The following is a 23,855-nucleotide window of genomic DNA, read 5'->3' as shown; positions in this document are numbered from 1 at the left end:
AATTACGGTTGAAAAGCACTGCTGCGCATTAGCACTGCAAGCACTCCACGTGTACACGGTTTCAATTACGGAACAGAGCAGCGAGGCCTACTTCATTCGAGCTTGGGTAGAGAATCGCCGAGGTTGGAGCAGTCGAACTGTGGACATCGGCATGCTCGAAACTTCTGCTACCGACTTTTAGACGCGTGATATGCGGAATAACTCAATGGATATGCACCGGCAGATGAAACAAGGCGTCCACTAAGTCACCACGGACCACGGCACCAAAGTATCCGCCGGAGTGTAGCAGACGCTCCTGCCGGCGACCGGCGCCGTATGTGCGTCGCCGTCAATATTTTGTGCGGCGGTAATCTGGCCAATCAGAGCACGCCGCTCCGCGGCAGATCTGGAATGGCCAGGTTTTGGAAATACGCGTCCCGCACGGGCATGCAGTTTAAATGGTCAAAGAACAAGGGTACGAGAGCAAGAGTTTACGTGGAGTACCCGAGTAGCGTGAGTATGTTCGGTCGTACCTTGGCGAGGCGAGCTTGGGCGAGCGTAGCGTTCCTAGACTGATAGGGTTCAACTGAATATGATGATCAAGGGGTTTATGGGCGCCATGGTGTGACTAGAACGGTGTTGCCTGGTCGCCAGACGAAAATTATTAACATTCGTAAATTGAATGTTGCAATTAGTATAACTCTAAAAATCGCGGAACTTGGTGCATATAGTAAGTAGCGTGCGAGCATTCTATTTCCAAAATAATATACCTGTTTAATTTTAATGTCTTAAGCCATTTAAGACGCAAACACAGCTTATAATTGCATTCGCATTCTAATTATCCAGCGATGTCGTCTCTGACATCAATTCAAACTCCTTCCTTCGACATTTTCAACGCAAAAAATTATATACAAGAAAATTAGCAATTCTTACACCCTGCCGCTGGGCTGTCTATGAATATTATATGAAGTTTTGTATTATTGTTATTTATATTAAACCAAGCTCTTGCAGAACATTGCAACGTGGTCCGACATCGATGTTCACCGCGGTCGCTTTGCGGTTGAAGATGTGGAGAGCCTTGCTTTCGTCCGCTTGAAAGTTTGGCCACTCGATGTCCCAGATGTTACCTGGATGTCTGAAAATGAAAGAATAAGATGTTTTTGATGGCGTAAAGAATTTGAATAGCAATATTTCATATCACTACCGAACTTGCTTCAGTCTGCTTAGGAGTGCGCGGTGTCACGACACCAAACGCATCTCAAAGACCGTGTTGTATTAGACCGATCTCACCAACCAGTTTCCTTACGACTTCGCTGCCTCAATGCATCGAGGAAACTTCGATCTTTCTGCACGTGGGACAAGCTCACTGGAGATCTGCGCGCGCAGAGCATGAGATGGCACGAGCCGTCTCGTGCACTGCCGCCTGTCTCCTACAAACAAGGACGTTTAAACAGACAGGACCCGGCATGACGTCGGCCTGAGTGAAGCTGGAAGAGGCGTTTAATCCCAGACTGCCTTGCGCACCCGTTCCGAGGCCGTGGGGTAGCGCACCGGCGGTTCGTCTGCTTTCTGCTCCGGCGTGTGCTTCACGAGGCTAGCTTTCGATGCGGTCGGCGTCCGCCGTGGGCGTCCACGATGCTTGGCAGCGTGAGTGTTTATACTTAGTTCCACATTATTTGCGAGCCGAGTCAGAACTGGAAGCGCGAGCCCGTTGTTCTGTGCGCTCCTGGCTTTGCATGCGCGCTCGTGCGATCTGCTGCTGCTGTTTATTAAAAAATGCGTTGCGCACCGCCAAGTCCTTCACGGTGCGTCGTCTAGAGCGTCTCAATTCTAGTCACTTACTTTCTGCTGGGCAACCAGGCGTTCGTTTATAATAATCTCATCCAATTCCGACCATATTGGTTTAAAAGTCTCCCGTTCAGCGCTGTTTCAAATAACAGTGGGTGCCGCCATTACTTTCGGTGCACACAGTCGCGTCGCCACGGAAATGTCATCGCAACGCGGTTGTTTGCACGGAAATTAATGGCGGCGCTTACTCACTAGACTCCCATTGGTCAAGAAATGCTCGTTTCGGCTCGTGGCCACGCCTACTTCCGTTACACTTCGCTCCATGCATTGGGGATAGGGACGCCCCCTCCTGCCCATTATAACCTCCTTGCCTACAAACCAAAGTTATGGCGGCGTCACGCATCTGTGGATCGCTTAGTGAGATTGGCGCATCATTTAAACCAATCTGGCGCATCAATTAAAACAATCTACAAATCATCGTCCAAAAATCGCGTCTGCGAAACTTTCGTGGTATCCGCGCCATCTTCAAAATCCCCGGTTTCCTAAAACCACGTGCAACCAACCAAGACCGACCGTCCCGTTTTGACCGGGGCAGCAGTGATGGAAGCGCTGCATGCGCCATTTTGCTGCAAATTGCGCCATCAACGAAAGCTTGTGCTACATCTTGCGCCGAAGCGCTATTTTCTACTAAGAATTGCGCCATGCCTGCGGTGAGGTGAAGTTGAACGCAGCAAAAAACAAAAATATTTTATTAGTGTTCGATCCTAATAGCATTCAGAAAAGTTGAAGGAAACGAAGATGATACAAATATGTATTCGCAGCGTCTTTACCCACCATATAGTGTTTCGTCATTATGGCAGAACACAGTCGAAGGCTCACGAACATACTCTAGAAGCTGAAATCTAGGGACCTTCGCAGCCTTTTTGATTGGTGCGGGCCAATAAAATGGCCCGCACCGATAACTTACAAGGGCCTTGATGTCGCGCTTTTAACGCTGCCTGATTGGCCCTATTGACTCGTGGCGTCGCCTGCGCTTTGACTTAAGATAAAACCATGTATAGAGATTGCTCTCAACTGCGCTGGCCCGTCATCGTCTGAATTCGCAGATGTCGTCGATGTCAGCGGCTAACAGTCGGGAGAGAAATGACAAAACAGTGGGATGGCGGGTACTGTAATAAGACGGACCCAGTGTCTTTCACTCCTGCTGAAATCACTTGATTATTTTCCCCTCCATGGCGTGGCTATAGGTTGCCGTGGCACTTTCGCCTCTCGTTCCAACCTTCACGGAGTCAAGCAGCGGTTCACATGGGGGAACGCATGAGTTAAGGCGATTGGCTTGGAAATAACGGTCAGTCAGACTTGAACGTAGTTCAACTATTCTACTCAAGTTACTCTAGTTTTACTTTTGTGAGTAGTCTAGTAACTTTCTGTTACATTTTTCTTTCGGTAATTAATAGTTTACTTCAATTACTTTTTTCGAGTAGCTTCTACTCAAATTACAAATTACTGTTGAATTTTAGTAATAGTTTCGTTGGTCAACAAACATTCCTGCAGAAAAAGAGACAAGATGTTGGAAGATCAGCTGATGTTTACCAAGGGGGAAGGGAGCATGGGGCTTAGGCAGGGGAGGGGCGGGGGGTGCTAGTGGTTTGGAGGGTCTAAAACGCCCTAAACTTTTCACAAGCCCCCTACTGCAACAACCCTGCTTCGTGGCGCGGGGAGCGGACAGACACGTCGCAGGTGAGGCCACGTAACTGCGGGATTGGCGCCGAAGACTGGTGTTTCTTTTTTTCCGAAGCTCAATGAGACGACGTATTTGAAGAAAAGGCTTGTGCCCGCTTCTTCCCATCACAGGAAGTCTCACCTATTACTTGAGGTGTACACGCTGCATCCTCACTTATAGGAGGCAACGAATTGCAGCATCGGCTGTTGCTCCCGTAGTTTGTGCTGTACTTGAAGATCGGTGTGCTAAAGGGCAAGGCAGAGGTGACCTCTACGCGCTGCCTTTTCTCCCAAATCTCAGAATATGGAAGTCTTCAATGATCCGAAGTTCGCTCAAAAACACCTAGAAATTCCCTCAACGTTTTGCATAACAAATATTAAACAGTGTTGGTAAGTAGTTTAAGTACATGGTACTTAAAGTACTGCTTCAATATGTATAAAAAACTTGCACTTTAATTAAAGTAGATTCTCTGAGCATGTACTTGTACTTTACAAAAGTATTTGTATAGTATTTGCCGCGGAAAGTACCATCTGGACGCTTCTCTGAGTGAAGTAATGGCGACTATAAAATCGATACGAAGAAGTGCCTTATACATTTACTGTGTTTAGTTCGTCAGCGAGAGTACAACAACTAGTCTGTGGCAACTTGAATTTATCCAATATTGGCCACCATTTCCAAAAAAAAAACTAATGCATCTCTGATTACCCCTGGAAAAATGCATAAAGTTAAAAAAAATTTAGGGGAAGAAAGGGCATCATGAAAGACTGTGCTAAATAGTACTTTACATTGAAAATACATTGCATTTATAGTGCTTTATTTTAAGTACATCGCACCTGGTGTACTTACTACTTTACTTGACTTTGGCACGATATGGGTTAAGTTTTTCTTGCGCCATAAAACCCCGATTGTCATCCCTACTTTAGTTGAATTACATAACATCTAATTTGCTTCTTACTTCAAGTACTTCTTAGATATGCTTTACGCAACACTGTAAAGAAACAAACACCAACGCAAAGTCAAGCTCGGGCCGTGCTACACCTCGAGGTAGAAATTATACATCCGCAGTACATCATTGACCAAAGTACAAAAAATACAGAACAATTAGGTACGCAGCAGAGAATCAACTATTAACGCAGTTCTGTGAAAGCACAGGCAACGTCAAATTTGGCTAGCAGATTATCGCTTACGGATGAAAACCCATGTACTTGCTTGTTACCATAAAAAAGTAAAAAGTAACTTCTAAAGTAATTCGCTACTTTTTGCGGTAGTTAGTAATTTACTCAATTACTTCCCATTTGAGTAATTTCTACTCAACTTAAATTAATTTTGCGGCCAATATTCAGTAACGTAACGTAATTACTCTTTTTGAGTAACTTGTAGATGTCTTGGCGGAGCACTATTACAGGTCGACCTTCTTTGGCCTTGACTGTAGATTGACCTCTAATTTTAAAAGAATGTGCCTAGAAAAGAAACGAAACGCGGGTCTCTATTTGGAGAAATACGGTAGTCAAGGTAATTCCTGTGCAGCAGTCAATCGAAAGGGCAGCGAGCTTCGACTTAACGCTGGTTCGAGCGCCGCCATAGCGTCGGCCACCTTTAAAGCACAAATGTAAATTTAATGATATTTTTGAGTGGGTGGTTGTTTTTGCAGTTTATTGTACTAGAATCCCGATTTCGGTGTTCATAAAACTTGCGGGGATGTATTTTCATCTGCAAACTTTTCAGCGGATATGCTGATTTTTTCCGACATTTTATGGGAATTTACAGGCTAAATTAACTACTGAGTATAAAAGTGGGGAGGAGAGAGAGAGGCTTTACCTTAACTAAAGTGTTGCTCTAGCTCATTTTTCACCAGTTTCTTTTTTTTTTTTAAACCGATTCTAAATTGAACTTGCCCTCACCTCACCCTTATTTCTAAAAGGAAGGCTCTGTGATTCTTGTACATCTATTTTTTCTACAGAACATAATAAGTAATATTTTTCGGTATCAAGTAAAAACCCTTAATCATTACCAGATCTATGCGAACTCATTTAGCGATGCAATCAGATTTTCATGGGACTTGCTTACAGGCGTTTGCGTCTGCTCCAATATCATCAGTGGCTGTTCCAAACCAATTTTTTGCCTGCTACGAAACCCGCTACAAAAGGTCCAATGACGCTTCCATCACTGCCGGGACAGTCCCGTTTTAGAGGTTGATTGGTGCCGTACCGTCGTTTCGTCTCAATGAAGCATCATATCCCGAAGCTCGTCAAAATATGCATAGTTACAAAATGAGAGAAAGACGGACCTTTACCTGCAGAGTCCTAAAGAGTTAGGAGCCCGACGTTTCCAAACCAATTTGGGTTTTTCATCAGGGGCGACTATTGCACGCTAAGATAAGCAGCTTCAATTCCATCTACGGAAGTGGCGTATGCTTCACTCACTCTTTCTTCTTGATATGCCCTAGCCCATTGATATACACCGATGGTAAAGTGTTTGTCGACCTATACTTCTTTTCAGCTTCGATCCGAGCGCGGCCGATGTTATGAGCCGAAGGGCCAATCAAACAGCGAAAGAGGCACAGCTTTGATAGAACCAGCCGGTATTCGCCGGCTCGTCCTATCAAACGCTGAGAGCACGCCATGACGTTCCGTTTTTGCGCTGTTTGATTGTCCGTTCGCCTCATAACATCGTCCGCGCTGGACATAAGGTGAAATATGGTCTACTCATATTTCCTGGCGTTGTATGGATATGCAAGAATCCCATGAGAAGTCGTTGGCGGGTGTTGGTTTCAACGCTGATTATTCTGGTGGTGTCAAAATTGATATGTGGTTGTTGTTGTCGCAGTGCTCTGCAGAAGCACTCCACTACTCATCAAATTTTCACACATCATTGTTGCGTTTCAAAATTCTTTCATTGAGGTTCTTTGTCTCGTCGATTTAACTGCCGGAGCATTCAGAGCACGGACTTTTCTATACAACCCCTTGAGCTTTTCCTTTATGAGGGCGGTTTTTGGATCGTGCCATCTCCCGCCCAAGCGTTGGTACCGGCTTGTACGCCACCTGAATATATTATTTTGCCCCTGTACGCGCCAACGCTTCGCTAGTCCCACTTACGTAAGGAACGCGAATGAGGGTGTTCCGGCGAGACTGCGTATTATTTTGAGGATGCAGGTTTCGATGACCACGATTCTGACGGCGGACCTCACGACCGATAAAGCATTGCGTATGGTTCGTTTTTTTTTTGTTTTTTTTCACTTTAGGTTGTTGATGACTCTCTCGTTTTCTGTCTATCTCTGAGGAGCAGATGTTCTTAGCTTTGGACAGAAGGGTTATAACCTCCGAGGCTTTGTGACTCGTAGGTAAAAGAAGCTGCTGCTCTCCACGTGAAAATAGTCGCCCTTGATGAAAAAATCGAATCGGTTTTGAAACGTTTTCTCTTTAGGACTTAGTTGGTGAAGGTCGGTATTTGTTTCATTTCTGACCGAACCAAACAGAGTTCCGTCAAACATGTTTACGCCTACATAGTTGCGAAATCCATACTAAGCGAGTGGAAGAACGGCGAGATAACGTTTTCTCACTACATATTTAAATTTAACCAAAAAGATCGTACGAATACGAACATGTTACGAAAAGTATAAGTTTGAGCTCTTTTTGTGGTTACGTCTGCCAACTGATTTTTATTTCATATTCATCCGTACGGGAGAGTGTTTTTATGCTACTAAGCTACTAAAATTTTCTATGCTTCGATCGGCAGCATTTCGTCCCCGTTATTTAAAAATAAAATGGGAAATAAAGGCACTTGTGTTCTTAACGAAGAACCCCAGAAATATGTGCGTTTTTATGTATAACTAAATAGTAAAGTAGACCTTTTCTTTCGCCTCGTGTGTTAGATTCTATTATGCTGGTATTGGTGTAAAGTATTTCCAACATCACTGTAGTTACGAAACATAGTATTTAAGGTTCTTCCGCCAGCATTACCGCAAGATTTGTTAAGCCCTCGGTATTTCTTCCTAGCCATAGCACACCAAATCTTGAAGTGTGCGGAAAGCAAGCCGTCTGCTGCTTGTGCAGGAGCTGCGATGACGTCAAAACGATGCCGGGCGCTGATTGGCTTTGAAAGGATAGTGGCTAAACCTCAGTGCCATAGATGCCTCGAGGTCTACTCACTATTTGTTTTCGATAAGCCCATAAGAGCTCGGCATTCCGACATCATCGCAACAGATATCCAAGAAGCAGACGAACTTACGCTCCACATTCTTCGTTTCACCTAAGTCCATACGCAGCCGACGCTACGAGCTGATGTAACCAATCAGATAGCGTCAAAAACGTATCATCATGGTGTCTGTAGTGTATCTACGTGTTTATGATCTCTGAACCAATTGTAGACGGATGAGAAAAGGCTCAGTGATTTGCGCTTTTGACGCTACTTGATTGATCCCATTAGTTGGTAGCCTCGGCTGCGTCTGGATTTAAGCTGATACAAGGTGTGAATAAGCTGAAAGTTGCCAAAAAAAAAAAGAATTATCGAAATTAGTAAAGACCGCCACTGTTCTCGGTTTATTGTTTTGCGTGCCGCGACTTTTTTTGATGGTAACATTATTCAAGAGAAACAAAAAAAAAAAAAAAAAACAATACTCGTCTTTATTTTAAGGACTTTTTGCGCATTGTTCGTACGCCGCGGGAAGTAGTTCATACAACATTTGGTTGCAGGAAGAAGACGCGATGCTTTTGGCATTTCAAACGCTTACGTCTTGATAAGATAACCTGTATCTAAAGTGCACCTAGACATACCTTACTTTACATAAAAGGGAGAAATCAGTAATGGCTCCACGAAGAGACTGGCCTATTTTACTACAATTCTTGAGGTGAAAACGGGTATAGTTTATGCATAAGTACTCATATCATCTTTCATTCTAAAGTCCAGTTATAAATCTCGAATTGCACCTGCCTGAAATTGTTCCGGTGAGTTTTGGTTAGGACGACCACTCGTGCATCCTTTAGCCTAAAGTTCCTCTTTTAGTTGTGATGTTAATGACTGAAATAAGCCAAAACGATCAGTCGCAAGCCGAAAAAACTAACTTAAGGTTTCGTAAAAAATAAAATAAAAAGTACGAAATCAGACACACAGCAGGGGGTGAGCCTTATGTGGCTGAAGCTCCCCCCCCCCCCCCCCCCCCATTTTCACCCCTTTCTTTTTCTTAAATTCCTGGTTACACTACTGGTCGGGAAAGTACAAACCATGACAGAAGTGGGATGAAGACCGGAAGACAGCAAAGGTTACCGACACAGCTTACACGCATCAAACAAAGTTTCCTTGCATATGTACAATCACGAAATTTCAACATAATATTATCCTAATAGCAACGCGCCGCAATTTCCGCTTTCGCTCTTGCGGTGACATAATTACGTTTTTTTAATAGTTTACAAAGCGTTTTACCGGTTTTATCTACTCACAAAATAACAGTGACTGTGCCATGCCATCCTCAGCACCGAGTACAAGGTCTTATAAAGCGTGTCTGAAGTAGCCAGGCTGTATCTAAAATGTACAGTAAAAATCGACGCCTGCACGAAGCAAGCTAAACTTTTCGTCAAAGATGTATTTCTCAGGTTTGTTTTTTCTTGTAAAATTACAAAGCGTAGCTCTCTGCGAGAATAGGGCCAAAAAACTTGCCAGGGTCAACCGCGCACGGCGACGCAGACAATCGAGTTCAGTTGCGAGGTGTGTTTGGCGCACGTATTGATAGATGTCGTCGGGAGCAGCGTCGGAACGTATAGCCGACCAGCGGGAGAAGATCAGAGATGGCAGTAATGACATCACTGTAATGGAATTACAGTAATTAAATTACTTTTTGGAGTAATGAGTAATTTAATGAATTACTTCTCTGGGCTAGTAATTTAGTAATGCAATTAATTACTTTCAGGCAGTAATTTCGATAAAATTACTCATTACTTTTGAAATTACTTATGTCTTAAATTAGAAAATTCGTTTGCAAGCTTTAAGAAAGAGAAAATTATTTTGCATGGTGAAACGATGTGACAGAGCGTCAGAGGAAATAATTGACGGCCACCTGAACAGGCGCACAAAGGAGGGCTGGAATGGCGAAGGAAAAAGGCTTACGTGTAAGCATCGCTAAAAGACAAAGGCTTACGAACTCCAGGCACGACGGATTCACGGCGTCGCGTCATCACGACGATATTACACTTCGTTCATCTTTAAGCTGACAGAACGGTGGGAGCTGCAAGCTAACCAGAACCAATTAAACACCTCCCTTTGATCACCTAACTCGTCCCTTTTTCTGCGCGTGGGCATGAACAAGAGAGTGATTACGTGTCAAAAGATAGACGTGTGACTGTTCCAACGAGCACGTAGCTTCCACCGCACTGCCAGCTTAGAGATGAACGGCTTTTAGGCAACAAGGCGAAGGGAACATCACCAGTGAGGTCAGCACGTTCTAAAACCTGAGAGGACAGGACAAACAGATCCCGGGTCTCGTAATTTTGTCAAGCAAGGTCGAACCTTAAGCTTCGACCATTGTGAACAATAAACGACCGGAATGAACAGTTAATTCCAAATGCCTTGTCAAAGCCCCAGAACGTTTCGTGCGTCCTTGAGCAAAGCAGGTGCCGCTCGTGCTTGCCCTCCCTTGGGAAGTTTATTCGGGAATAAGCCTACAAGGAGAGATCGCCCCCCGTCTGTTGGGAAAGTACAACATTTAGGAAGCTCGCGCCATTCCTCAACTGGCGATGCTTCTACTTATCAATTATTCAGGCCCTTTGTGTGACAATGCGCAAAAACTTTGGCTCTTCGGGTGTTTGGAAAAAAATTATCCTTGAAAGGAATGACCGAGAATAGTTCAACTATACTCGGCGACAACTCTTCTTGGCAATGCAGTGGTGGGTACAGGCACGCGTTTCCTCTCTCATTTTAAGTGCTGAGTAAAGCTGTGCGCGGCCTCTCCTCCTTTCCACTGTATTTCCAAGAAGCGTTGTCGCAAGAATAGAATTAGATCGCGTCTGGGGGGGAGGCGGAAGGGAAACGTTCCACGTGACGATTCCTTGTAAGAACGAGCTGCCGTTGCCCGACTTAACAAACTGACACGGACTACAACTTCTAAATCAGGAAGACGGAAACACATCACTCTTTTAGTAAACCTTCACCGTTGAATGAACAGCGAAACCGGTGAGTTGACTGCCTTTCTGACTCACATCGAAAAAAGCTATATTCATCAGGCTTAAGACTTATGTCGTGTGCGCAAGCAAAACCGCTGTTCAGTATGGTTCATTTTGAGACACATAAGGTTGTTGCGGTGTGAACGGAAAGTTGTGAGCTTTGGTGCATATGGACCGACTCAGATCTTTGATGTCACATCACTGCGGTGGCGCCGCTATCAGCGATGCGCTTGCGCAGCGCCTCGCTTTTCCCGAATCTGGTTGCTACACACGCACTGTGTGGGCAAACGAGGGCTTGTTTTGTAAACACTGTGTTCGTGTATACGGTAAATAAAGTGAGCACGAATTACTGCCTCAAGTTATTCAAAAGTAATGTTAAAAGTAATTTCAAAGTAATTTCATTACTTTTAGAAAGTAATTGTAATGTAATGTCATTACCTTTAGTCTGCGGTAATTCGTAATGTAATTTCATTACAGTTTTGCAATTTTCAAGAAAGTAATTAGTAATGTAATTTAACTAGTTTTTGAAAGTAATTTTGTCATCTCTGGAGAAGATAGACGACAACACGCAAACGAAATCCGTCGTCAGCAAGAACGCCGCCATTATGCAACCGCTTTTTTTTTTCTCTTTTCAAGTTTTGCTTTTATTGTCCATATTGATATTTAAACCGAAGATACACTACAAAAGATTATTTTTATTTTAGTAAATCACGGTCGTCGTGAGCCGTCTCGAAAAGGAGGTAGCGCCATCTATCAATACGTGCGCCAAACGTTCCCCGCCACCTGACTCGGTCGTCTGCATCGCCTTCCGCCGTTGACCCTGATAATATTTCTGGCCCTATTTTTAACAGAAAAAGTCCTACCCTTTGTAATTTTAAAAGTGAAAACGAACCTGTGAAATTCACCTTTGACGATAAGTTTACATTGCTTCGTGCAGGCGTCGATCTTAAGGGGTATTCACACGATGGAGGAATCCCGGGGATTTCTCCCCGGCACGCGCGCATCACGAAATGAAAACGCGAGGCTTTTGCACATCGCAAAGCCTGACGTTTTCGTCGTGGGATGCGCGTGCCGGGGAGAAATCCCCGGGATTTGTCCCTCGTGTGAATACCCCTTAACGGTCCTTTTTAGATCGAACCTGGTGACTTTGGACACTCCACACTTACCCTGTCTTGGCAAACTCAGTCCAGGCGGTCATCATGACACGGCTGAAATCGGCGTCGAGGATACAGCCCCCCTCCATGAAGGGAATCCCGAACACGTACGCCAGCTCGTCCCCGTGCGTCGTGTCGAACCAGGATTGCCTTTGACTGCACCGAGGCCCCCGACTGATCTTGTAGTAGTAGACGCCCGCCCCGGTGCCGTTGAGTGCCGTTGCATTGGCCAGCTTGCGAGCTGTGCCCAGAGTCGTGCAAACAATGTGCGAGTCCCCCCTCATTTCGGCTAACCCGCGTCTTAAGCCATCGTAATCAAAGTCTCCGAGATGTCCCATGTACTCTTCTTGGAGCCTTTGCAGTGTAGAAAAATCCGACGCGGAGAATATCTCGCCCACGAAGTAGTTCATGTCCGCCTTGTTAATAGGCTGCGTCATCGAGAAGGAGTCCCTGAAGTCTTGATATATAAAAAATGCGCCTTCTTTGTCGAGATGACCCAAGAGTACGTCCTTGTCTCCGGGAAACTCTGCCTGTCGCGGCTCCACAGGCATGAACGAGTCCCCGTATATTGGCCGGAAGAACGCCGCCGCTCCTTTCGTAAATAACCTTTCCGCCACAGCCAGGAGTGTGGCGTTCGCGTTTTGAAGGCAACTGATTAAAGCTGCGCTTAATGCTTGCGTCGCGTTATTGCCATCCGAGCAGCCAAGAAACTCGGCAAAGTCGTGCGCTCTTTCCAGCATTGAGGTTGAACTCGCCACTATTTCTTTCTGGTCAACTCCTCCGCTATGCGTGATGGCCCTGTGTACCATGGACTGAGTAATTGGCGAAAGCAGGTGAAACTGAACGGACCACGCTCCTGCGCTTTGTCCAAACAGTGTCATTAGCTTTGGGTCTCCACCGAAGCGTTCAATGTTGTCGCTAATCCAGGCGAGCGCCAGCGCTTGGTCGTGCAGCCCCTGGTTGCCTGGCACATCATCGGTTCCACCAAAGAGAAATCCAAATGCACCGAGTCTGTAGTTGATCGAGACTACGACCACGTCCCCGTATGTGGATAGGATTGAACCGTCATAGAGATGTAGGCTAGCCGAGCCCACGATAAGCCCGCCCCCGTAGATCCATACCATGACGTGTCGCTTCTTAGACGTGTTCTGTTCCGGAGCCCATATGTTCAGGTATAGACAGTCCTCACTCTCGGGCATATCTGAAACGAAGAAGCATTGCAATATTAGTTGCAGTGAGTGATAAAGTATAAAAATAAAGAGAAAAAAACCTCTCAGAAAAACTGAGAGGTTCTTGAAAAAAAACAAAAACGATACAGGGGTGAATTCTTGTGTATTTTTGTCCCGTGAATTTGAATATCGCAAGTATTTGACCCGGACGTATCACTGGACGCGAGAAAACCGAAAAACTAACCATCGGGGTAAAGTCATACCCAGAGGTTTCAACTGCCTTGTGCGTGCCGCTTGTGAGGGAATATGGGCAGCGCTTTTGACTGCTCGGGTAAGGCTTGCGGAAGGCGCGGGAATGTTGAGACCTCCGCAGACGCCACGATTTCGTCCCTTCACTGAACGCGCCGGGAAGGAGGCGGGGCTTCAGCGCTATTTTTAAAGCGCTGTTGTGACTACTCGGCACATCAATCTGAAATGTAACTGTGATGTTCATGATCTTGGAGGTGAAATAAAGACGATTTAATGGTTTTTCCTCATACAAAACCGCTTCAGTTTCCGTTCAAGTGTAGTAATTCAGTCGCTTACTCATTCTTTTCACATCGGCAACTTTCTTTGAAGGATCAAAAGAAGGAGAAGCATAAAGTAGGTAGGCAAGCTGGTTGATGTTGCTCATTTTTGAAAACCGGATACGACGGAGACGACGGAAACGACCGTCCGTCGTCTCCGGTTTTCAAAAGTGTGCAAGGAGAAGCAGCGGACGTTAGGCGAGGGAAAAAGGGGGAGGGAGTCATGAAGGGCAAAGTGCAGACTTCGACCACGTTTTGAGGCATTAGAAAATGAAACCCAAACCATTTGCATTACAAAATTCAATCTGGTCTCGTTAATATGGACACTTTTGTTTCCAAGAAACATCAGCCATAGTGTAAGTCGTCCATAATAACAAGATAAAAATGCATTTATTTACGCCGTTCATCCCCGAAAAATTCGTGTGAGTAACGGGGTATTTATATTGACCGGTTCCGGTGTTAACGACACACGGCTGTAGTGGTATCGGGAATGAGCGTGCAAATTTAGTTATCTTAGCTCCCTCTTTTTTCCAGAGTGCGGACGAGGACCCCCTTAAGTGGATGGGCAGGCTAGCTCTCTTTCACGGCGGCAGTTGCTATTGGCAAGGTTTCGCAGCGGATTCCCGGGTGTGTTTCGTGTGCGGCAACGTTATTGGATCAACTCATGGGGAATTCCGTTGGGGGATATGCAACGGTTTTAGGACAATTTTTTGCTAGTATCATCTTTAGCGTGCAAGGGTGAACTCGCATCCACAACAGTAAAGGCGCGAGCGTGGAGGGCTCTTGAATCGCTTTTTAATAACTGGGGGAAAAGATGGCGACATTGGCAGTTGCTATAGCGGCGCCGGCTGCTCCTTTGAACTTGATAATAATCAATGTTAACTCACTTGAGCTCACACTTGTCACCTAAGCCACGCACTGCGCTAAACTCCCTATACAATATACTCCAAAGTATACACCAACTCATGTTTATAAACAAACCGGAGCGCCCCTAGCGGACGCCACCGGCGCCGCGCATGCGCGGTGGATGGTGGGCAAGAAGCCCGCCGTCGCCCATAAACAAACCATTGAATTGCGTTGTTGTCGGCGTCTGTGGGAGTCCTACGCGTGCTCTCTTTCGCGTTGGAATTGTTGATTCTACATCCTCCTAACAATGTCTGGCTACTTGAGCGACTTCAGCAAAACTAACGAGGCAAAACTTTGCGTGAATAATGTGACGTGCGGCGATTCATTTCACGTAGACGCCGCAGAATAGGCGCTAAAGCCTGACTCCCACGATGAGATTCTGCTCGCTATTTTCAGTCGCGACGTCGCTCGGACTGCAAAAGCGTGGACCGTAGCTGAGATGGTGGACGTCGATACTAAAAACCGCAAGTAGAATCGGGCATTACAAGTTGGTGATGTCCACTGGTAACAATGATCAACATCTTCTTGTATCTGCTTACACTTAGCCTAGTTACCCCAAAAAACCTTCAAAAGTGTTTTGGGGCCTGCACTTAGTTCTTATCGCAGTTGCCGGGTCAAGGTTTGGTTTACGGGCCGCTGTCGTTTGAACGAGCTGACGACAAAAAGCAGCCAAGTTTGAAAGATCAGACGACAGTTCGAACGGATGCGCAAGGGAGTGCGGGCAAGAAGCACCGCGTCCCGCGTCAACAAACCATTCGAATGTCACGTTGTCGGCGTCTGTGTGAGTCTGCACACTCTTTTTCGCGTTGGAATTTTCGATTCTACGTCCTCATCGCAGTGTCTTACCACTTTAATCGCCTGAGAGAAATTATCAAGGCTCGTTACGCCGCTTAACTTTCCGTAAATAATTTGACGTGCGGCGATTCATTCGCATGAACGCCACAGAATGGACGCCAAAACCATGATGAGATTCTTCTAGCTATTTTCGGTCGCGACGTCGCTCGTGCTACAAAAGTGTAGAAGGTAGCGGCGATGATCGACGTCGACACTGAAAATCGGAAGCGGGAACAGACCAAGCGTAACAAGTCGGTGATGGCCACCAGTACCAATGATCAACATCTTGTATCTATACTGTTTACACCGAGCCTACTTAAAGGGAAGATGGGGCACTTCTACATTTGAGAAAAAACGCTTGAATTGCGTTCATTTGGCCTTTCGAATAACAGATATCAAAATTATATTTCAATGCGACGCGCCGGAGAGCCACAAGAGCAATTTCAAAATAGGGCTGAAGCCCCGTCCCCCTAGCCTTGGGCAGCCAAAAGAGCCGTCGATGACGTCATGGACGGCGACTGTCTTTCGCGTTTTTCTCGCGTCTAACAATACTTACGCAGCAAATGGTGTGGGTATTCGGGTTCACGGGGTAAAAATACACTAGAATTCACTTTTAACTCATTTTTTCCAAGAAGCTCCGTAGCTTCCCTTTAAGTCTTTCGAGGCCTGCAATTACTTCTTATCGCAATCACTGGATCAAAGTTTGGTCTACGGGCCGCTCTTGTTTGAACGAGCAGACGAAAAAAAGCAGACAAGTTTGGAAGAGCAGACGAAAGTTCGAACGATCAGGCGGCCGTGTGAATTTGAAGACGCACTGAACCCGTGGGCGGTCCGGACAATTTGGCAGTTTTCTCTCGTTCATGTTGGAACAAAGCAAATACGTCTGGTGACCACAAAGTGTTGCCCTCACACGCAATCGTAGTTCGACAGCGTCTGGTTTGGCCTTTTCACGGCTACTATCCACGCTCTCGGACGAACGGAGGGGACAAAAACACATGAAAACTGATCTTCAAACATTTCCAGACTCTTTTGGTGCAACCCCCATCGCAGCATTTTGACGAGAAGGCAGGTTTTTTGTCTCGTTTCTTTCAAAGGAACACAGAAATGCATGTCTGGCACGGCGACTTCTGCCCACCACCCCAGACCGGAGGTGCGTTCGGCGCGCCACCACCGCGGCGTGACGTAGGAGAGTTGAGTTCGTCTATAGAAATGCACAATATTAGAGTGCAACGATCTGTTTTACTGTCAACATACCATAATTCATACACCCAAAGCGAGTACATTAGGTACTCCAAATTTACCATCGGTTACGGAACTGCTCATGGACAAACACGGAGAATTCGCTTCGTGTTAGTTTTTAGGCGACGATTCAGTTGTTTTAACCTTCTCTAACCTACTCGGACTTATCTGTGGGCCTTTGATGTGTTTCTCTTAAAAGTCGCGTAAAATGCGGCAATGCAGAGGGCCGTTGCCTCGTGTGGCCCTTGCAAGTAAATGGCGGCACAGGAAAGACATGAGCGGCCCTTGGAGAGAGAGAGAGAGGGAGTGAACTATAGATTCTTTCATCTCAGTAGTTGCCTGACCGGTGGGTAGAGGGCGCTGGCGCACTCGCCGCCATTGGGTTGCTTCAATTTGGTCGGTTTCGGTTTCAATGTGCACGCGATTGTTTTGCTGTTTCATGCCGTTTTCCCTTAATTTTGCGATATAAATTTCTTTCTTGTAGCACACGGCGAATGAAACAATAGTACTGATCAGCCACTGGGCGAACCACGAAGTGGTTTCGAGCCTAAATTGTCGTCTTTTTTACGAACACCATATGTGTCTGATTACGTCCACCTTTAATTTCGGCCAGGTTCGGTGGTGAAACAACTGCGCTGATGCACAGGGAGGATTACCATTGTCCACGGCCATACCCGTGGACACTAATTTCCAGAAGAAAAAATAAATAAAGAACATTACAAGCTCCGCTTGCAGCGTGCGCTGGTTGCCTACCGCCGTGCTTTGGCTGCGCGTGTACCGAGCAGTACGGAAGTTTAGATAGCTCGCGCTCAAGTCAGAGCAGCTACTGCTAACCTTATCTTGCAACAGACTATATTGCATGAGCGCTTAGTGAAAAAGCAGGTTGACAACATGATTAACAATCAGCATAATCACCAAGAACAGATGAACTGACAAGTTTGCTGTTCGGTGTTTGGTTTCCGAACTTTTTTTAACTTCGAGAATGGAGAAGTCTCCTATATTACTGGAAAAGTTTCATATAATCACGTAGATAATATAAAAAAGAAGGGATATTGTCTCGGCCTGTTTTGGTCAAAGACATTAAGCTCTCGAGATTTTGATAGGTCAACCTAGGCTGAGAAGAAAATTTCTTTAACTAAAGTACTTATTAACAGCATTTCAAAATGTTGACCTTATGAAATAAACTATTTGTTATATGTACATTAGCTTATCACGTTCTCAAGGTATGAAAATTGTGAGATAAGTGAATGTCAGACTTTAAATAAAGTCTGATATTTATCTTCCATAAAATTTGCCAAATGAAATTGAAGAGGGTAAAATAAGTGATCTCTGGCAAATTTGGCTGAAGCCGAACGCCAGGCGCCCCCAAATGGACCTGTGTAAAAAGCTGTTTACAGATTTGAGACGATGCGCTTTGCACATTTTGACGTCGCCAGCTACTGAAAGTAAATCTATATTCGCCGTCGACAACCGGTTGCACTCGGGTGATTTTCATGCAGAAGGATTCTCTTCGGCGCCACATATTGTGGATCCCAGGTACTATCAAGCTGTCTGTGACAGTTCCTTACGTGGGGAGTCCCAATCCTTGTGTTGAAACAAAGTAACTGTAACTGCATGGCTATAGACAATAAACATAGGACCAAGCACGATATACAATTTGGTGGAATTAATAAATAAACCGGTCAAGCGAATGCTTATATCGCACACGCGATTAAGAACGCCAAACAGATATTGTCACGGGTGGTGACCAGAATAACAATAAATAAACAGGAAGAACTATACGTTTAATGTGGCGAACTTGTGCCAAAACAAAAAGAGAATAGAAAATAATAACAAAGCGTCGCGAGCGTCGAGGTCGGCGAGACAGCAGAGTCGAGTGCTGGGGCGAAACTGACTCGACAAGGTCGCGGGCGGCCTCTTATCTAGAGTGAGTCACTATCTCGAAGATTCGGCGGAGAAGGTTCGAGCGTAGCGCGCTCGGGGCGAGAATGAACAAGCACTTTCTAGAACAACAAAAACAAGGATGAACGATAGTTATGTCCGCAGCAAGAATGAACGTGAACTTTCTACAAGTCCGTGACCCTGCGCGCGGCAATATAGGTGTGATATTGCGAACCAACAAGTTGCCTAATGTTGACGTACCAATATTTCTAGCATCAAAAAAATAATTCAAACTAAACGTTTGTTCCCACATCTTGTCCACAAGATCCCTGATGTAATCAAAAGAAACTGCTTTCGGTCTGAGGAAAAAGACGTGGCGAATTACGCCGAGTATTTTTGTTTCCTTCAATGAGACCCTAAATGTGCACTCATATCTATAATTACATTGGGCTTCCTATTGCGAATGTTCCGCCCTTGTTAGTAAGCAAACCTGAGTTCTAATAGGTGATTGGTATTTGAACCCTCCGGCTCTCTTGAAGTCATACATGTTTTCAATATGCGCAAGTGCTAACGCTGATTCCTGTTCCTGTATAGCCTTTTCACACGTATCCCGCAAGCCGATGGTAAAGAATATTCAAAACGCGTTACAAAATTAACTACAGAAGTTGCGCACATAATGATGTAATGCAATCACATGGTAAGTATAAGTATCGCAAGACACTTTACGGAGTAAGGCAAGCGACTAGGTGAAACGCGACGAAAAACACGAATTTAGCGCAACCGCCAGGTCGCGGAACGGAGAGTGGAGCGACGAGTTGAAGCAACCTAATGGCGGCCGCATCACGTGATTCCAAGATGGCAGCGCCCATGCGGCGGAGTGTGGAAAGGTCTATATTTTCTAAAAGGCCGTCCGGTTCAACTTGCGCGAATGAATTCTCCGGAGGGATCGGAGTGGTCGACGAGTGCCATGAAGTAGGGCTGGTGGTTCAGACATGTACGTAACGTGTTACTTCTACCTAGTTACTTTTTTGGGTAACGAGTAACCTATTGAGTTACTTTTTTTAAAAGGAATAAGTAACTTACTTAGTGACTTTTAACACCAAGTAACGGTATTTGGTTAAATTTGAGGAGTAACGCGTACAACACCGTTTAAACAGCCTCGTTTTGATTCTAACCCGAGTATACGTCTATTGAGGCAAAAGCAGATGGGCAACGAGAAAAACAACCGAACAGTATGGCAGCATGGCAACTGTTACCGCTGAACACGTCAGTCGGATTGTACAGCTGGGAATGTCCTTCACCCAACGAATACAATAATGTTCGTCGGTAGAGCCTTCTGGAATCGTGAACAGACCGAATATAAACCCGAAGGTTGCCAACACGGGAAGGCACGGAGGCTGTTGTCAACTTGTAACTTTAGAAGCAGAGAAAACAAAAGAGAAATGGGGAATCACATATTCATCTGCTCTTCCTGAAGCACAACACTGCCGTTTCTTCGAGCGCGTGAGTAGAATGACTCTTCAGCGTCGCCGGAGATGTATTCTCTAGGAAGCGGGAAAACAAAACCGATGAAAACTTCGAGAGTTGTAACAACTACTGAAAAGAAAACAAGAAGCCATGAAACAAAAGCAGTTGTGTATTAGGTCGTTAAAGTAACGAGAAAAGTAACTCGCTACCATGGAGGTAGTGTAATGCGTTCCTTTTGAGAATCTGTAACGAGTAACGTGCATTTAGTTACTTTTTGAGCTAGTAACGAGTAACTGTATTTAGTTACTTCTTTGGGTAACGTGTACATGTCTGGGTAGGTCTGTGTCAGACATGTACAAGTTACTCAAAAAAGTAATTAAGTTATTGAGTATTGGCCTCAAAAGTAATTTGGGTGGAGTAGAAATTACTCAAATGGAAAGTAGTTGAGAAAATTACTAATTATCGTAAAAAAGTAGGGAATTACTTTTGAAGTTACTTTTATATGCCTTTATGGTAACAAGAAAGTAAATAGGTTTTGATCTGTTAGCGAAATTGTGCTAGCCAAATATGAATCGGCTTGTTTTTTCACAGAAATGCGTTAATAGCTGGTTCTGCTTCTGCGTGCCTAATTGTCTTGTACTTCTATTATTTTTTTTTGTCAATGATGTACTACGAATGTATCATTTCTACTTTTAGGTTTAGCACTGCCTGAGCTTGATTTTCTTAGAGAGTGTTTGCTTGTTTAAAGTGTTGCGTAAAAAATATCTAAAAAAAATTGAAGTACAAAGTACATTATAGGTTATGCACTTCATACGTCGGAACGTCGGAAACTTAGAAGCGCTGCCCCTTTTGTTAAATTACAAGCATATAACTCCTTGGTCCGACCGAAATTAAAATATGCTGGCATAGTATGGGACCCGAACACCATAAAGGATGCGTCACAGCTTGAGATGGTTCAGAGGAGAGCTATTCGCTTCATCTATGCAAAGTATAATCGACTAGATTCCCCATCTTCATTGATGGTAGCAAACGATATATCATCACTCCAGCATCGTCTAAAAATTACGAGACTAAAATTTTTGTCTTTGCTTTATCATAACAGACTCCGCATTGAATCAAGTCTATATTTGTTCCCATCATCATCTAGGGAAACTAGGCACCATCATCAGTATTCCCTGGTACCAATATTCGCTCGAACTAACATTTTTAAGTATTCCTTTTTCCCACGCACAATTACGGATTGGAACGCCCTCCCTTGTGACATTTGTTTTGCCCCCGACTTCAATGGTGCTCTTGAGAATCGCACTTTTTCATTTCATTTCATTTATTTACGCTCAAAGCCGAAGCATTACAGAGAGGAGTGGTGAAGCAAAAAAAAAAATACAACATAAACATAAACACAGCCGGGGGATTACAAAAAATGGTTGCAAACGGCACTTTTGAAACGGTAGGTGTCAGTGATTGAAGCGATGGAGGCGAGGAGGTGGTTCCAGTCTGTGCAGGTTTTGGGAATGAACGAGTGGAAGTGCAAATTGGTTCGGCTGCTAGGGACGCCAACCTTGAACTGATGGCCGCTGCGGGAAGAAATGTACGATGGTGGCAGAAAGAGAGAGTTACTGAGTAGAGAATTGAAACGATAAACCTTATGAAAGAGACAAAGACGAGATAGTTTACGACGCAATGGAAGATCGGGTAAGTTAAGATTAGATTTCATAGAAGTGACACTGGCAGTTCGAAAGTAATTCGAGAACATGAAACGTGCGGAACGGTTTTGAATGGCTTCTATTTGAAGAATAATGGAGTTGATATGAGAGTCCCAGATTGATGATGCATATTCGAGCTTTGACCTCACTAAAGTTTTATAAAGTATGAGTTTCAAGTTAGTTGGGGCTAAAGAAAAATTACGCCGTAGATAACCGAGTGCGCGATTAGCATTACTAGTGATGTAGTTGACGTGATCTTGCCATGAAAGGTTAGCAGAAATGATAATGCCAAGATATTTGTAGGACAAAACTTGCGTTAAACGAACACCGTTAAGTAAGTAGTCACACGGTAGGATGCAATTTGAATGACGTGCAATTCTCATTGACTTACATTTAGCAGGGTTAAGTTTCATTAGCCAGGTGTCACACCAAAATGAAATGTTATCGAGGTCAGACTGAAGAGCATGATGATCAGCAGGTTCCAGAATTTTGCGATAAACAACACAGTCGTCAGAAAAAAGTTTTATAGATGAAGAAATGCAGCTAGGTAGGTCGTTAATACGAATAAGAAAAAGCAAGGGCCCTAGCACTGACCCCTGCGGGACACCGGACGTTACAGGACAGTGAGGGGAGTTATGGTCATTGGTGGTTACATATTGCGTGCGATTAGACAAGAAGCATTCTATCAATTTAAAAATATTAGGGTCCATGTTAAGTTTACTTAATTTATAGAGGAGCAGACTATGACAGACACTATCGAATGCTTTAGAAAAGTCGATGAAAATGCAGTCAACAGTGATTAAGTGATCTGCAGCAGAGAATAAGTCGTTAGTAAAGGCGAGTAGTTGAATTTCACATGAGTAATTCTTTCTGAAGCCGTGTTGATGCACACTAAAAAAAGAATTAGTTTCGAGGAAGGACACCATATGACAGCATATGACATGTTCCATGAGTTTGCATGGTATACTGGTTAATGAAATGGGTCTATAATTATTGGGACAATGAGTGTTACCTGATTTGTTTTCTTTTTTTATTGTTTTCCTTTCCTGGTGTTTGTACATGCAATTTTTTATTATATATTGGGCGTTGATTTTGGAACGTTTATTATGCTGATGGCGTTCATATGTATATATGTCGTTGTATAAGCAATATATATGGTTGCCATGTGGTTCATGTTTCTCATATGAATAGTTTTATTGTTTGTATGTACCCCACACCTGCAGGGGCCTGTTCAAGGCCTGCAGTATGTCTAAATAAAAATAAAAAGTAAAGTAATACGCACACCTGGTGCATTGTACTTGAAGTAACATACTATATACAATATATTCTAAGGTAAAGTAGAAGTCCTTTTGACACAATCTTTCATGATGCACTTTCATTCCCTATACAGTGTTTTTGTTTAACTCGTATGCATTGCCCCGGGAATAATCGGAGTTGCATCAGTTTTTTTAACGGAAACGGCACCAAATATTGTATTAAGTCAAATCGCCACAGAGTAGTTGTTTTACTCTCGCTGACGAGCCATTTGACATAATCAACTTATAGGGCATTTGTGTCGGTCTTATAGCCGCCATGACTTCACTAGGGTAAATGACCAGATAACGTTTCGAAAAAGCGCGTTTTCACTCGACGATAGGCCATTTTTTGTTTTTAAATTCGGGAAAAGTACATTGAAGTCTGGGGTCTTACTTTAAAAACAGACAAAAATACTTTAGTAAAGTATAGGTAGATGCTCAGAGAATGTATTTGAAGTGCAAGTTTTTTAAAAAGTGGTATTTCAAGTATCATGTACTTAGAGCTCTTCCCAACAGAGCTTGTTCATTATTTTTTTATATAAAAACGTTGGGGGAATCACTAAGGTTTCTCGAACGATCTTCAGATCTCTGAAGATCTGCAGATTTTCAGTTTTGGCAGGACAGGCACAGAAAAAGTCACCCTCACGTTGCCCTTCAGCACGCAATTCTGCGAGTACAGCACAAACTACGGGAGCATCAGATGAGGTTCAGAGCAGGTGCTGCATTTTGTTGCCGCCTTTAAAGAAGTCATGAACCGCTTTTTCAACTTTTTTCTGTTTAGCTTTCCTCCTCAACTCATAAATCGCGCATTGTACCAAACAGTTCAAGAAGTCGGAAAGGTCGGAGTCTGCTCTTGCTCGGAATCTCGCTTGTGTAGCCGGACACAGCCATTAGGGAGTTGTAGTAGTTCGTTTCTCTCCTCCGCTACGGTATCCCCGGAAAACGGTGCATCTGCGCAAGCGCGCTGCCAGCCTTGTCTGCATAGTTTAAGGTCTTGGGG

The 23,855-nt window shown here is 44.4% G+C and overlaps 1 protein-coding gene across 1 annotated transcript in view; it reads right to left on the bottom strand.

Annotated features, from left to right (window-relative positions):
- Nucleotides 1-966: 966 nt before the first annotated feature.
- LOC8027974 (cholinesterase 1-like) overlaps nt 967-23,855 on the bottom strand; it is an 82,642-nt gene continuing 59,753 nt past the window's right edge. Inside the window, exons 2-3 of the mRNA XM_042292222.1 lie at nt 11,808-12,996; nt 967-1,114 (exon numbers count right to left, since the gene is read on the bottom strand). Of these exons, the coding sequence (XP_042148156.1) occupies nt 967-1,114; nt 11,808-12,996 (1,337 nt within the window). The remainder of the gene's footprint in view (nt 1,115-11,807; nt 12,997-23,855) is intronic.

This window comes from Ixodes scapularis, unplaced genomic scaffold (genome assembly GCF_016920785.2).
Source record: "Ixodes scapularis isolate PalLabHiFi unplaced genomic scaffold, ASM1692078v2 PGA_scaffold0__279_contigs__length_252992795, whole genome shotgun sequence".
In the NCBI taxonomy this organism is placed as follows: domain Eukaryota; kingdom Metazoa; phylum Arthropoda; class Arachnida; order Ixodida; family Ixodidae; genus Ixodes; species Ixodes scapularis.
The sequence above is the reverse complement of the archived record's forward strand: the minus strand, read 5'-3'. Positions and strand labels throughout refer to the sequence as shown.